This window comes from Boleophthalmus pectinirostris, unplaced genomic scaffold (assembly GCF_026225935.1).
Source record: "Boleophthalmus pectinirostris isolate CB_2022bp ecotype Guang Dong unplaced genomic scaffold, ASM2622593v1 HiC_scaffold_2482, whole genome shotgun sequence".
NCBI classification, from domain to species: domain Eukaryota; kingdom Metazoa; phylum Chordata; class Actinopteri; order Gobiiformes; family Gobiidae; genus Boleophthalmus; species Boleophthalmus pectinirostris.
This window is the reverse complement of record NW_026571234.1, coordinates 7541-21954: the sequence shown is the minus strand read 5'-3', so window position 1 is coordinate 21954 and position 14414 is coordinate 7541. Positions and strand designations below refer to the sequence as shown.

The 14414-nt window shown below is 41.5% G+C and overlaps 1 protein-coding gene across 1 annotated transcript; it reads right to left on the bottom strand.

The window, feature by feature from the left end:
• Positions 1-11647: 11647 nt before the first annotated feature.
• LOC110172563 (transcription factor Sox-10-like) lies at positions 11648-13866 on the bottom strand. The gene is made up of 4 exons (XM_020938448.2): positions 13771-13866; positions 12918-13522; positions 12481-12752; positions 11648-12354 (listed from the first exon to the last, which is right to left on the bottom strand). The coding sequence occupies exons 2-4, from the start codon at positions 13352-13354 to the stop codon at positions 11648-11650; spliced, it is 1416 nt and encodes a 471-aa protein (XP_020794107.2). The 5' UTR covers positions 13355-13522; positions 13771-13866.
• Between the last annotated feature and the right edge of the window lie 548 nt (positions 13867-14414).

Below are 14414 nucleotides of genomic sequence, written 5' to 3'. Positions count from 1 at the left end.
TGCCTACGGATACTTGTAAAGAGTTTGATGTACGTATGTTAACCTAGATGGAGGGTTACTCTACGGTAGGCTACAGTTTGAAGTTGATTTAAGACTAGATTGATTGGAGATAGCACAGGGAGAACATGGACAAGTCAAAGCCAAACTATCCCATACAAGACAAAGGTGTTATCCATGCTTCTACTGAATTCTCAAAGCAGTATTTTCAATCTTAAAGCCTTCCAGATCGACGGTATCGTATGACTCCACCTAGTGCCTCCACTCAATTTCGTTTCTCTTCAGCGACTAGGTCAGGAATCAAAATACACTAGATGATTTGCAAGAACCCCGGAAGTTGTAGACCGCACACCGGCCAATCAGCGAAGAGCTGTGAAGCCATGACGTCAAACTCAAGCACATGTCTGGGTCTCTTTTGTTGTACAGCACAACAGTAAACAAAGTGGTCAAGATGGATGTAGACGAAGTCATACATTCTGTGTTGACGATTCCCAAGATTGAGGCTTTAAATCTGGAACAAAGAAAATGTTTGGTGAATTTCATCAAAGGGAAAGATGTTATTGCCCTTCTTCCTATGGGACTTGGCGCATTACATACGTCACGACCAAATAGCAGCAATAGGTTAAATAAAAAAAGTACCCGCCTACTGTCGAGCCAACGAATCATGCAGCGAGGTCAAATGGTTTCCATGAAGTGAAACAAGCTGATGAATCAGGCTGGACAGTTTTGGCTTTCCGAGTGTATTTCCAGCATTATCCTCTGTCACACACATGCTGCGGGATGACGTTGGAAAATTGAGTGTCCAATAAGAATTTTGTTTTCTGCCAAAAGCATGCACTCCATCCATTTTGATTGGCCCAAACTTTGCCAAAGAGTGTAGTGAGTCAAAATGGCCGATGTTCTGAGCGTCTGTGTTCTTGGTCTGCATAACTGTGCAACCCTTGCTATTTTTATTCAAAAGGTTTATTTCACTCAAAATGTACAAATCCAAATGTAATAAACACCATGGAAATGCAGGAAGTGATGAGGCTCTGAACCTGACACCAGCTGTTTCCATGACTGACACCAGTCGAGTCATGGGGCAATTGCACTTTTTTTGGTTTTGAGGGCAATAAGGATATTTTTAATTTCCTTACAGACTTGATATTTTGCACTTTTGTAGCTAAGGCCGTAAATTAAGCATTTTTTATGTCCAAAACGTTTGCTGTTGTGCATTTTTTTTGCATTTCCTTTAACCAGAAAAAGCAATTGGTCAAAAAATTAATTATTGTTATGTCATTATTAAATCAATTATATAAAATATACTGCGTAAAGTGTGGATTGTTTTAATATTGCTGCGCTGCACGATAACAGCATAAGTGTGAGGTCAGACGACAGGAACTAGGGGAAATCTTGTTGCCTGACGTGTTGAACCTGTAATAACCATACCAGCAACCACTACCTCACTAATCTTATAATGCGTTTAGTCAATTTGTGTTGTGTGGTGAGGCTAAAATTGACTTACTAACTTCCCAACCATTTAATCGGCTCTGGGTGAACTGCTTACTGAGAAAGAACAAAGCTCGAGAGCCATTCAAGTTGATAGGAAGTAACAGGACGGTCCAGAAGAGAAGAGGTTGGGTGTAAGCAGCGACGGGGCAATAGGCCAAATTGTTCAGCCATCAGAAAGAAGTGTACACTGGTTTTTTCTTACACTCACTCGAAAGCTTAGAAGGGAAGATAAGACATTAATACTAAACAGAATAAGTATTGCTGGATTAAGTATAAAAAAAAAATATAACATTAGATAACCCAACTTAGTAACTTTACACAATCTCCTCTTTTTTTCTATTCAGTCAATAGATAGTTGAGGTGATGTGAATAACTGTAAATTCAATTGTTTTTTTTAAGTTGGGAGAAAGGTAAGGAAATGTAAATGTATAGATCTGGTATTTGCTAAATGTAGTTTAGCACAAGTTAAGTGAAACATTACAATTAACCAACCACAAATGTTTAGACTAAAAACTATCGAGAATCAACTATTAGTGAAACCTTGTAATAAAGAACATCTGTTATGCAATCTAGTATGAATGGGAGCTGGCTTCCCAGTATGTGACTCAAGCTGTTTTCTGTATTTTCAATGTTCATAATTTTGTAGACAACATTATGTCAAAAGCCAAAACTTATCCTCGTACAAGACCAAAACGCGCTCGCCTATATCAATGGCGTTCCTAACTGAATTCTCAAAGCATTATTTTCAATCATTATTAAGCCTCTCCCCATGGTTCTCGACTCTCTCGGTGTATCACCTAACTGACATCCTACCTAGTGCCATAGTAACTTAAGTATTAGGTCATTTAACCTCCCACTCATTCGATAATTCTCATTAGCGGACTAGCAGGAATCAAAATACACTAAGTATGATTTGCAAGAAACCTCCGTGAAGTTGTAGAACGCTGAGCATTCCAGGCCCCAATCAGCGAAGAGTGTGAAGCCATGACATCAAACTCAAAGCACATGTCTGGGGTCTCTTTTGTTGTACAGACACAAACAGTAACAAAGCTGTTCAAAGATATTGGAGTTGTTTATGATATCGCCTTAGTAACTGCAATGACATTCATGTTTAATCGTCGAGACGTAAGTATCTTCCTCACCACAGAAATAGTAATTAAATATTTGTGAGCTGGGGGGGCTTTAAAAAAAATTCTGGAATATCACATAGAAAAAATGTTAATAAATATCAGCAAAACCTGTCGTCTAGTGACACCTGAGCTGACTAGCCGGAGATTTACTTTATGTTTATTTTACCTTTTTGGATGTGATGGTGTTTCATTACAATAGGGGTGAAAGATGTTTATTGCTCGCTATACTTCTGTAATGAGAATTTCTTGTGTCGTCTAATTCCTATACCTGTTTTTACAGTTCACTAGCGAACGCTCCATTTTTTAACTCAAATAGTCATGATTCAATCAATATAGGAGATATAAAAATGTAAAAGACACAAAAGAACTAAGCTAACGTGCACTACTCGGTCCGATACTTCCAATGAGTTGACGTGTCTTCTTAATAGTTAGTCTGTTCGACCGTACAGCGTGAAGGGCCTGTCAAATGGATCCATTGAAGTGAAATAATGAACAAATTAGACTATGGTAATGATATATCAAAGGGCCTAACCGGAGTACAAGTTTGATGGCATTTCCCAGACTTTCTGAGAGCTTGCCATGGTATTTCCAGCTTATCTTAGTGCGCATCAGTTGTTCAGCGACACTACTTAGGGTCTCGCGGTGTGTTTTGCCGACGCTCCACGTCAGGGGCGCCAAGAGTTCCACATCCACGAATAGCAGTTGGAGAGAAATACGAGCCATGTCCAATAAGAGATACTTGTATGCTGTTTTTTTTCTCGACCTGGCCTGTAGCACAGAGACTACTGCTGACCTCACCCATCACAACTCCTCTCATGATTAGGCCACAGAGACTTGACCAAAAGAGTGTTGCACTTTTATCAGGTACAATTTAAATGCTACAGATAGAGTTCAAATAAATATTGGGGCCGATGTGTGCTGAGGCGGGTCGTGTGGGTCCCGCCAAATTTTGGTCTGTGGAACATATTGTGTAGACATAAAGCACTTTTTATTTAATAAGCTTCTTATGCATAATATAATGTGCTTAATTTGTGTTCATTTCTTCGAGATAGAGTTGTGCACCGCAAACAATTCCAATATTGTAAGATAATATCTCCGATATTGGAAGATATGCAGTGAGAGTTGTAGTACTTGTATGAAGTGATTCTTCTGAAAGCACCCGTTGACATCTCTCTGATTCATAGTTTTTCCAGAGGACTGACCTGAACAAAAGTGTCGAGCAAGTCAACTACGGATCCCCTTCTGTATTTTGGGGACCGAATTGCATCAGATTTTTTTGAGTTGTTTATTAAGTTATGCAACTTATAGGTTGTGAGGATAATTTATCTCAGTAGAGAGATTCATGGCGCGTCATACAAGAGAGAGCCTTTTGAAAAATTAGCTTTTGCGAGACCTTTTGTATCCTCTAGGGCCAGGTTAGAATGTGAAGCGCATTTTCTTTATTTGTCCAAAGCGGTAACCTATGACTTCATAGATGTGTTTTGTCAGAACATTTTTATCGTTATGTCTATTTTCCACCTCTCTCTTTTAGGTTCTCCTCTCTTGACTCATGGTCATCATAGGTCTTGTGCGATATACACTGGTTATAAGCTCATGCCTCATGTATTACAGCCATATAAATCGCACAACAACTTACAGACACAGACAATTCCGTGTAAGGCATTTTCGTATATGAACACGTGTTCCAGTGATATTGTTATGAACAAGAATTAACTACAAGTGATATGATTTGGCGTGCGGTTGTTGTAGCAGAAAGCAGAAGATGGACCTCGGCCCATTTGAAGAAAACAACTCTGTTCAGCTGCAGACTGTTCCTCAGAGATCCCCAAGTATGTGCCGGAAGAGGACTGCTGTCTTGGGCATCGATGGAGGGCTGGCAGAGGACCTGTTTTGGGTATGTTCCCATTTTACATTTTGCCATGTCTCTTATTCTCTTTCATTGCTGTTCTCTCGATTCCTCTGCTCCTCTCTCCATCTTGTGTCTCCTCTGTGCGCTGGTAGTCTCTCCCATTTATGCTGCAGAATTGAACGAGAGAATCAAGGAGAAGGAGGCGAGGAAAGAGAATTGAGACATGTTTTTTATGGGCCAGAAACAAATCCCATATACCATAGGTTCCTGTGTCATATCAACAATCAGTTTAGCGTATATTTGTGTATGTACATAAAAAACATGGTCTCAATTTCTCTTTCCTCGCCTCCTTCTCCTTGATTCCTCTTCTGCAACTGCACAAATGGGAGGATTGGAACGTACCAGCCACAGAGGAGACACCACGAGGAAGAGGAGCAGAGGAATCGAGAAGACAAGCAATGAAAGAGAATAGAGGACATGGCCCAAAATGTAAATGGGGGACATACCCAAAACAGGGTTCCTCTTGCCAGACCTCAATCGATGCCCAGACAGCATCCTCTCCAGGCACATACTGGATTCTCTGGAGACAGTCTGCAGCTGACAAGAGTTGTTTTCTTCAAATGGGCCGAGGTCATCTCTGCTTCTGTACAACAAACCACGCCAATTATGAGTAACAGCACAAAACCTTGAACGCATCAACGAAACTAAAGGATGGGTGGTGGCTTTACTGAATGTACACCATTCTTAAACACTTCATTTGTGATTGCACGACAAAAGTTCCGATATAGGGCAGAAATATTATTCCTCAACGCTGTAGACAGCCAATGTCTTCAACCATCGGATCATATATACAAGTTGTGTTCCTGTACAGTATGGGATATGACTAAAGATAATGAACAGCAGAACAACGCGATGGGAGTCTAAGGATTACTATAGTCACATGTACACATCTGCAGCCCACGGTTCCATTACAGGGAAATAAACCATAACTAGAAAAACATCTCCAAGATAGTGCAAAAGAAGAAAAAAGTGAAAAAAATTCGCCATAAGCTTATATTTTTAATTCGTCCGTGTGCGATGGTATATCTGAACAAATGTCCAACACATGAAGATTATAAATACAGTCAAGATCATATGGCACGTTTTACAATACTGACTTTATTATACATGGTACAATTCTTTAGATTCATATCACCTGGTTTGACTTCCTGCGCTCTTTAAGTCCTGAGATTATACCAGGGTACTTTGAGTTGGGGAACTGATATGTATGCTCAGCATTTTTTCTGTTGTGTGTCTTTACGTCCAAAATATAGACTACTTTGAAAAAGCCTAGAACGAGTTTGCTTAAAAATCAACTGGATCACTTTGAGATAGCAAGAAAGACTTGTTCTAAACATCACTAATACGTTATACTTACCACAGTATAGTGGTGCGGTTGCAACACAAACACATCAGTAAATATACAGAGCTTTTAAAAAATCTATTTCACAATTATAATTGGCGCATATGTATATAATTTGTACCTTGATTAAAAAGTGCAAATTTCTCGCGATAGTTGTTTGTTGCAGATATTGGCGCCCCAGGTGATGGACGTCATGACTTGAGGGTTGTGCGTTTCTTATTCCGCTCGTCGAGAGCAACAATCGTGATCACCATACTTCGTTGCTCAGCACCCACCTCTTCTGTCGAAAAGCGTGCACGTTCGGGCAACAACCACATCTCACACCCGACACCTTGTATCAAAACTGAGCTTGCAGAGAGGACACTATTTGGAATGACCCCTAATTTTCTCGCACCGATTACTCAGACTTCCACCTTCCTTCTCTCGTTTGCTGCGTGCCTATCTGTACCAACCCTAGTTAGCCTCATGTGGATCTTGTGCAGAAAGCATGACCTTCTCTATCTGTTCCATGCTCTCTCTCATATCATAGGCGCGGGTGTAAGGCACGGGAAATCCTAGAAGGGCGAGGTTTGCGAATGTCAGCTGCATCACCTCCTCCTTCCGTGAATGTCATACTAATATGAGTCGGAGTCAGAAAACCCACCGCCTGTGTCTTCCTACTCGTGCTCTTTCTCGCGCCAACCTATGACCTTTCCACGTAGTAGTTTATGACAGTCGAGCAAATTCATGATGCACTGCCAAGCGTCATACGATTCTATAAACAGATACCATGGATATCCTAAAAAAGAACTGTGATAGCATTGAGTGAGTGGTGACAGGGGTTAGAATTATACATCTGAGGTGGATCATTTGCTGTCAATCAATAATAAGCGTACAAGATATGACCAATGCCCGTCTAAGCCTTAGTGAACAAAGTGTTAAGAGTTGTGTAAATCCCACATCCTGGCCTAAGTTCTACTCATAAGGCTCCAGTGGGTCTGCTACACTAAGACCAGAATCTACGGAGTAAGGTGTGTTCTAGAATACGATTTATAATTGACCCACTGTACCTTCGATATAATCTAATATAAATTTATTTAATTGCGTCAATTTCTTGTGTGTGTGTAAAAGAGGAAGGTATTGCTGACTTAATGAAGATTTTATTTTTTTGCACATTATAGTCCAGCATATAAAGATTACAAATAAAATACATAGAAATTATTAAATCTCATTATTATATTAATAATATTTGCAATACATAAGGTGCACCCCGTGGATATACTTATGTTATAATACAATGGATGTTGGCTACATCAAGAGGCGACCAAACAGAGATTTGCCTGCTTAGTGGACACTTGAAGACTGATCCCTTAGCCCAGGCAGTCTGTGCCAGAAATTATCCATCTCGTCTCTACCAGACAATTATTGAATAGTGTGGACAAATACAGAAAAACAGCTGTTTGCACAATAATGCTCGCGTTACATGCCATGATACCTGCGAGTGTGACCATAGCTGGAATATATGAGAATATGTCGAATGTGGACCAGAGGAGCTAACATAATTTAAGAGTGTTTTGTTTTTCTATTAAATGCCATTACTCATAAGGATGTGTATCTTAATATCATTTGAACATTTTGAGTTAATGGATATTGTGTTATATTTATATGCTCTAAGTCGTTTGTAAGCTAACCAATCTTGTATACTTATGTTTTGCGTGACAGAAATAAATTTAAGACAAACCACCATTATGTAAGTACTATAGAACCAATGATCAATCCATAAGCACATATTGTGACAAATATTCAAAACCATATTACAATTTCCCCAGGCTCGCTTGATGCCGTCAGCTTATTTGACAGACTAAACGACACCTCCTCTCGATAAGTACACCAACTTACAACAATTACAAATTATAATAGCGATAAAGATTATCAACCACGGTATTATTAAGCACGATGCGCTAAACATGTTCAGATATTCTTGTTGAATAGGAAAATAAAAAAAAAGATTTTGTAATTATGTGAGGTTTTTAATGTATTATTTAAATATCAGCATATTATTATTTTAGTTAATGATCTTCTCCCTTCTGACTTCAGGTGAGTTAGAAAAACCCAGTGTACACTTCTTTCTGAGCTGAAATTGGCCTTGCCCCTGGCTGCTTACCACCCACCCCTTCTCTCTGCCGTCCTTTCCTTCCATCAACTGAATGGCTCTCTGTCTTCTCAGTAACACGCAGTCCCCAGCCCGATTAAATGTGGGGAATTAGTAGTAATTTTAAGGAAACCATTAATAGAATTTAAGCTGCCCCCTACATCGTAGCCTTGAAAATGCAACATAAAATATGCACATATTGCTTTCTCTTGAGATATAAGTCTCTGTATGAGCAACAAATTGGTATCATTAATGTGTCATAATTTTGGACAATACCCATTTTTGAGGATAAGTATGGTCTGCATGTTTATAATTATTCACATCGTTCTTTCAACGACCTTGATTCATCAGCTAGTTTCGACTTCTACCGAGGAGACACATTCAGTTCTGATCTCGCACGGCATTTAGAAATATATCTTTCTGCTCGCATGGGTATAGACGTCTCACACTGGTTATTTTTTTTATATGGTGTTTCTAATGCCCCAAATCGCGGCACTATTTGGTCGGATTGACGCATACTATTAAATAGCGACCGTCATATTATTAAGTCTTCTTCCCAAATCCCATGCTCGTAATGTAAGCTGGCATATAATATACATTCTTTTTCCCTTGATAAAATTCACTAACATTCTCTTTGTTCTGGCTTTTAAATCCTCATCTCAGCAACTGGTTTTCAACCACAAAATTGAAAATGTGCTATTCATTGAATTTGTGGAACTTTGGTGACAGGACTCGCACATACCGAGTGAACGTTAACCAGAGCATATAAACTGTTTCTTAGTTTGAACATATTTCTGGACTTCTGTGATCCTGTTCTATCCCCACTGGAGGAGTAGAAAAGGAGAAAAGTCTCTCGAGCAGAGGCAAACATGATACTCAAGGGAGTGATGCATTTTACAAGTCTTGAGCTATAAACTCTACCAGCACACAAAGCCGAACTTTTCTGTTATATTTTACTTAAATATTGAAAGGAAACATGAGAACTGCACAAAATGGGAACTATAGGATGTCATGGAGGTAGAGAATAGGTGTGAGGCACCTACCATTTACGGCATTGCCTAACCAGTTGGAGTGCAAGTTTGTAGTAAATAGTTTAAACTATCAATTAGTACAGAGTGCAGTAAGGAAGAAGTAATCGTTTTCATCCAACCCTACATATCAGTCCCAAAAAATGTCAGCATGAAATAGAGTTGGCTCTTGCGACTGTTACCCGTCATCGATGGCATGAAAAAATCTTGCGAAATCTGGTTATTGCCTGCAATGGTGCCTTAATAGAGTTTTGAGAACTAAGATGGACTCAAGATACCATGTGAATGACACCATTCTTAAATTACCAATTACAATATGTCTGGGGTAAATGCAGAATAGGAAAAGAGACGTTGGCCATGGATTAAGTAGAGAGACAACCAAGCTCTCACAGAATGATAGATTTGAATGAAATAAATCCCAAGTGACCTCACAAGCGTGGTCCGCTGCTCTAGGACATGCCTCAATATCCTGTGCCCCTATCCCTCATCGCATAATGCTCTTCATCGAAGCTCCACAATGAAGACGCATTAGGCATTAGACACTTCTCACCGCGAAACAATGATTCCTTTTTATCGCCCATTTGAAGGGAGTTTGAGTGGCGTTGGAACAGAGCAGCTTTCACAGTTGCATATTAAATTGTCACTGTGAAAAAGTCAAGGTGACACGCATCCGACCCCCCAAACACCCACCCCACCCGACCGCCGACCCCCCCCTCCCCTGTCAGATTACACCCCTGTTCTCAGACTCATTCTTGGGTTTAAGAACGCGACAAAGGAAGCTGGATTGGATAAACAAGTGACCAAAACGTATAAGGATTAGATGACATATATTGCTGAAAGGTAGAGTTAAATAGTCCAGACAGCAGTGTGGTAACAGATAACTTGATGGTTTTGTTTAACCACAGGTTTCCTCTCCAAATTTTATAGTCACTGGCACAGCCTGCAATTGTTGGAAGATTGGAAGAGAGCGCACACTTCTTCTGACATTTGGCACCAACAAAGTAAAACTGTAGAGAGGTTAAAAGCGTGCACTGTAAACTTTTTTATCGAGTAGGTCCACCAAGATGGAGCTGTGAAGGAGCATAAGACATAAGACAACCACACAATATATCTTCTCGTTTGAAAGAAGCTTTCATTCTATGGCGTTAACCATCAATTCTACGGAGTTGCGCGGCAGGTCAGAGCTAAATTTCTGCACTCCTCGTTGTGAAGGACAATCGCCTATTTAAAGTTTAGGTCACTGCCTCAAAGTTATAAGGATTTAGTATCATACAAAATGAAGCAAGCACATCAAAACAGACACTATCTCACCAGTACATAAGAAGGTAAGAAATACAACCATGTGTCAACCCATCTGTTAAAGATCTGGCCAGTCAGCCGGCTGTTAACCAACGATCGATAGGAAGAGACATTTACTTTTGACATCAGGAAATTGCAACTATTTCTTCCCTGCTAGGTAGACATATGATGGATATTTGTTATTAAATTGATGTGGTAAGTAGTCCTCCTCAGATATCGTATTTCAAAATCTTCATACCTAACAATTATCTATTACAAATCACTAAGAGGAAATAATCTTATGAAACTTTACGTATTACTTCAGTACTGATTCTAGATACCACGATTGATAAACAAAACAAACAAGAAATAAAAAAATCACTCGATAGACAATTTAAAAAAATGTCTTTCTCTCTCTTATGTATTTAGCCTACATGGTTTTATATTTGTATTAGTAAAACATCCCTCAGTCTGTGCTTGATATATTAGAAATATGTTGGTGTGCTAAACTGCAGGCAATAATACCTGAGTCCTGCATGCATCGTGGCGTCGGAACATGTGGGTTCTTCCTATGAGAGATTGTCATGGCACTGATAGCTCAGTGCATCTTCTACCTATAGAGTTACTCTACTTTTTTACGCGTGTCGTTTATTGATTCTCCATACTCGACCCATCATCCTCTGATGGTTAGTGCTGCTTTGACATATGAAGTACACATGAGTACTGTTTTTTGAAGAAACGTGTATAAGGTCTTTATAATGCGTTTGCATCTGTATGTGCTAAAAAGTTAAAATATTCTTAACAATCAAAATGCCCAAAAAAAAAAACAACACAGGCCACTACGTCACTACAGAACATGTCAACGATTGGCTTCGATGGCGAGTGGCACTGCGTACTCTCTGGTTTAAGTCTCCGGTTTCAGGATCATTGGTTTATTGACACATCAGTTAGACTCTCGCAGTTAAGTCCTGGTTTCTCAGTCCTTAGCTATTTGGAGGATACTCGTATGATCGCCACTGGTTTAGTATTGACGAATTGCATTAACACCATACATAGTTCCCCTCTCAGCATATCAAGTCCTGGATACAGTCTGCGCTTTTAGCCTCACCTTGGCTATATCTTGCACTCTCCACGTCTTTCTACTGCTCCTACTCTAAGCGAGGCCTTGTAAGTATAGTTAAAATCACTGTAGTGGTACGGCGTGGAAGTCCTAGTTTATTCCGGCAGATCCTAACACTTGAGGACCAGGCTCCATGTTGCTCGGATTGGGGGGTCGGGTCGGCCACATGGAGCGTGTTCAGGGCCCTCGTCTCAGTCCTTGGTGCCATCTAGGTCCATGTCTCATGAGGGAGATCCCCTCTTGGGTGGGTTCGGCGGCCTGATGGATGACAGTATGAAGTTTGAGACATTTCCGATGCCCCGGGCCTGACTGGAGTGAGCGTAGTAGGCTCCGGGCCCCTGGTGCTCCCCGTATTCAAACTGAGCCCTGGAGGCCAGCGAGGGGAAAGCGGAGCCGTAATGGGGCAGGCTCAAGGGGGTGTAGGTCACATGGGTGCCAGAGGAAGGGGAGGACGAGGCTTCGGCGTAGTGGCTCCCAGACGCAGACTCGCTCTTGATCTGGGCCTTGGCAGGGTCTGAGGGTGATGGGGAGGTCTGAGACTGCTGCTTGGACAGCCAAGCGGAGTGCCCGCTTGCAGCGGCCAGAGCATAGGCATATGAGGAGGTGGAGGGGCCACCAGCAGCTGCGCCACTGCTGCTCTGAGGGTGACCGTTGGGTGGCAGGTACTGGTCAAACTCATTCACATCAAAAGGTTCAATATTGGACATAACATCGTGGCTGATTTCTCCAATGTCCATCGTGCCGAAGTCGATGTGTGGTTTTGCGCCAGATGAGGTAGAACTAGGCGCTCCATCAGCCCCCACTCCCAGTGCACCCCTGGACCCCCCTGATGCTCCTGCACCACCCTCACGTTTGGAATCGGACAACTTTCCGGACTGTAGCTCTGTTTTTGGGGTGGTAGGAGGTGTCGGGGGACTGTGACCTTGACCTAAAGAGAAGAGATAAAGGTTTATTTCATTTTCCATGTATAAGATTATCTTAACACTTCATAAAATAGACATATTTTTGACATATTGCCTGCTGCTTTGGAGTCTTATATTGAGTACATGTATACCTGCAGAATGGTGGTGGTGATGATGGTGGTGATGGTGCAGTTCGCCCAGAGGAGACGCGGCCCCGTTATGCTCAAGGTGCAGGGTCTTGTAGTGGGACTGGGAATGACTGGCCTCCCCTTCCCCCTGGCTGTCCGACTCATTAACAGGCGTCAGTTTGCCGTTCTTGCGTCTCCGGGGCTGGTACTTGTACTCAGGGTAGTCCTTCTTGTGCTGTTTCCGCAGTCTCTCCGCCTCCTCGATGAATGGCCTCTTGTCGTTTTCGTTTAGCAGCCTTCAGGAAACAAGGACAGATTTAGATATTGGTAGCCTATAGCATCTACTATTATATATTTCTTGTTTTTTTAAACACGTTGTTTAGTTTATTTTCTAAACATGCATATGTCCAACAACTTAAAATAAACAGTAGCGCTGTTCATAAAAGAATGGCTGTACAAACCTCCACAGTTTCCCCAGTGTCTTGCTCAGCTCGGCGTTGTGCAGGTGTGGATACTGATCCGCTAACTTTCTGCGCGCGGCCTGCGCCCAAACCATAAAGGCGTTCATCGGCCTTTTCACGTGCGGCTTAGCTTTGCTTCCACTGTTGACGCGCACGGGCATTGGCACTAGTGTCCAGTCGTAACCGTCCAGCACCTGGCTCACTGCCTCCCTGATACCAATGGGAAAGCGATCATCCTCTTCGTCCGATTTGGCTCTGGACTGGACCCCGTCCTCTGAATCTTCAGCCACGCAGAGGGTGGTGAGCTGCTGCTGTCCGCCCAGAGGCGAGTCCTGGGTGCCCACCGTTCCACAGTGCGCTGGCGACAGCGAGTGAGCATCTTCAGACCCTCCGGGACTCAATTCTGCCTCAGACAGGCTATGCTCCTCACCGGACATTCTTACTCAATCTTGTCTTTAACAACAAATTAAGTTGAAACAACGTCTTTCAGCTGTATTAGGTTTACTGTCGTCTTTCAAGCGAGTGGTCACTGCTCCTTTACCAACTCCATGGCCGTGCGTAAAGTATCCAAATCCGCGGCTCAGAAGCGTCTTTACGATTTATTCCTATCAGGAAAAAAACATGATAAATTGAAAAAATCAAAAACAAACAAAACAAAACTACTTTTTTCAACTCTATGTTCAGTTATTATGATATGGTGGTATTTAAATTAAAAACATAAATTATTTTAATTTAATTTAAGATACATAAACTAAGTTGGCAAATTATAAAAACTTGTGACGATCTACATAAGACTTAAGCGAAATATTTTATTTTAATCTGTAAAATTAGTATTTAAAATTACATAACTTACCAGTTGAGCTGTCCAGTGGTTCGACATGGGAGTGTGTGGCTGACTGTGGTGCCGATGAATGGCTGCTCTGTGTGGCGACAGCGGAGCTTAAAGAGCGCCTTGTGAAACGCACTGGCAGGAAAAAAAACTGGAAAACATTCCCAGAGAGACAGCATTCCAATACACAGATAGCCCCGCCCACTCGTCTAGTGCGCTTCTCTCATTGGTCCAGTAATTATGCCTGGGCTCTCTGATTCGCCCGTTAATGTGACTCCGTCCATCAGTGGGACATTTCCAAGTAGAAGAGGTGAGATTTTACATTGCAGCGGCTTTGCTTGCTCCACAGAGCGTCCATTTACAGGCAGCAAAAGGCCTGCTTTGTTGGACGCGTTGACATGTAATATCAAACAAATAAACAATCATGACTAGAGTTATTGCACGGCGTGGCTGCCTTCCTCAAAAAGCCAATGCGCAATTGTAAACTTCAACACTTTGAATAACCGTGAACCTCCCAACTCCTTATCAGTTTCTGTTATAATGTTGTATCTGACTCTCAAATCTCAGTTCACAGATAATAGTTTAATGAGCGTAAATATTACAGCAATTAAAACAATCCATGTGATGGCCTTTTTTTCTGCAGGCCTATTAGAAACATTAACTTTGGT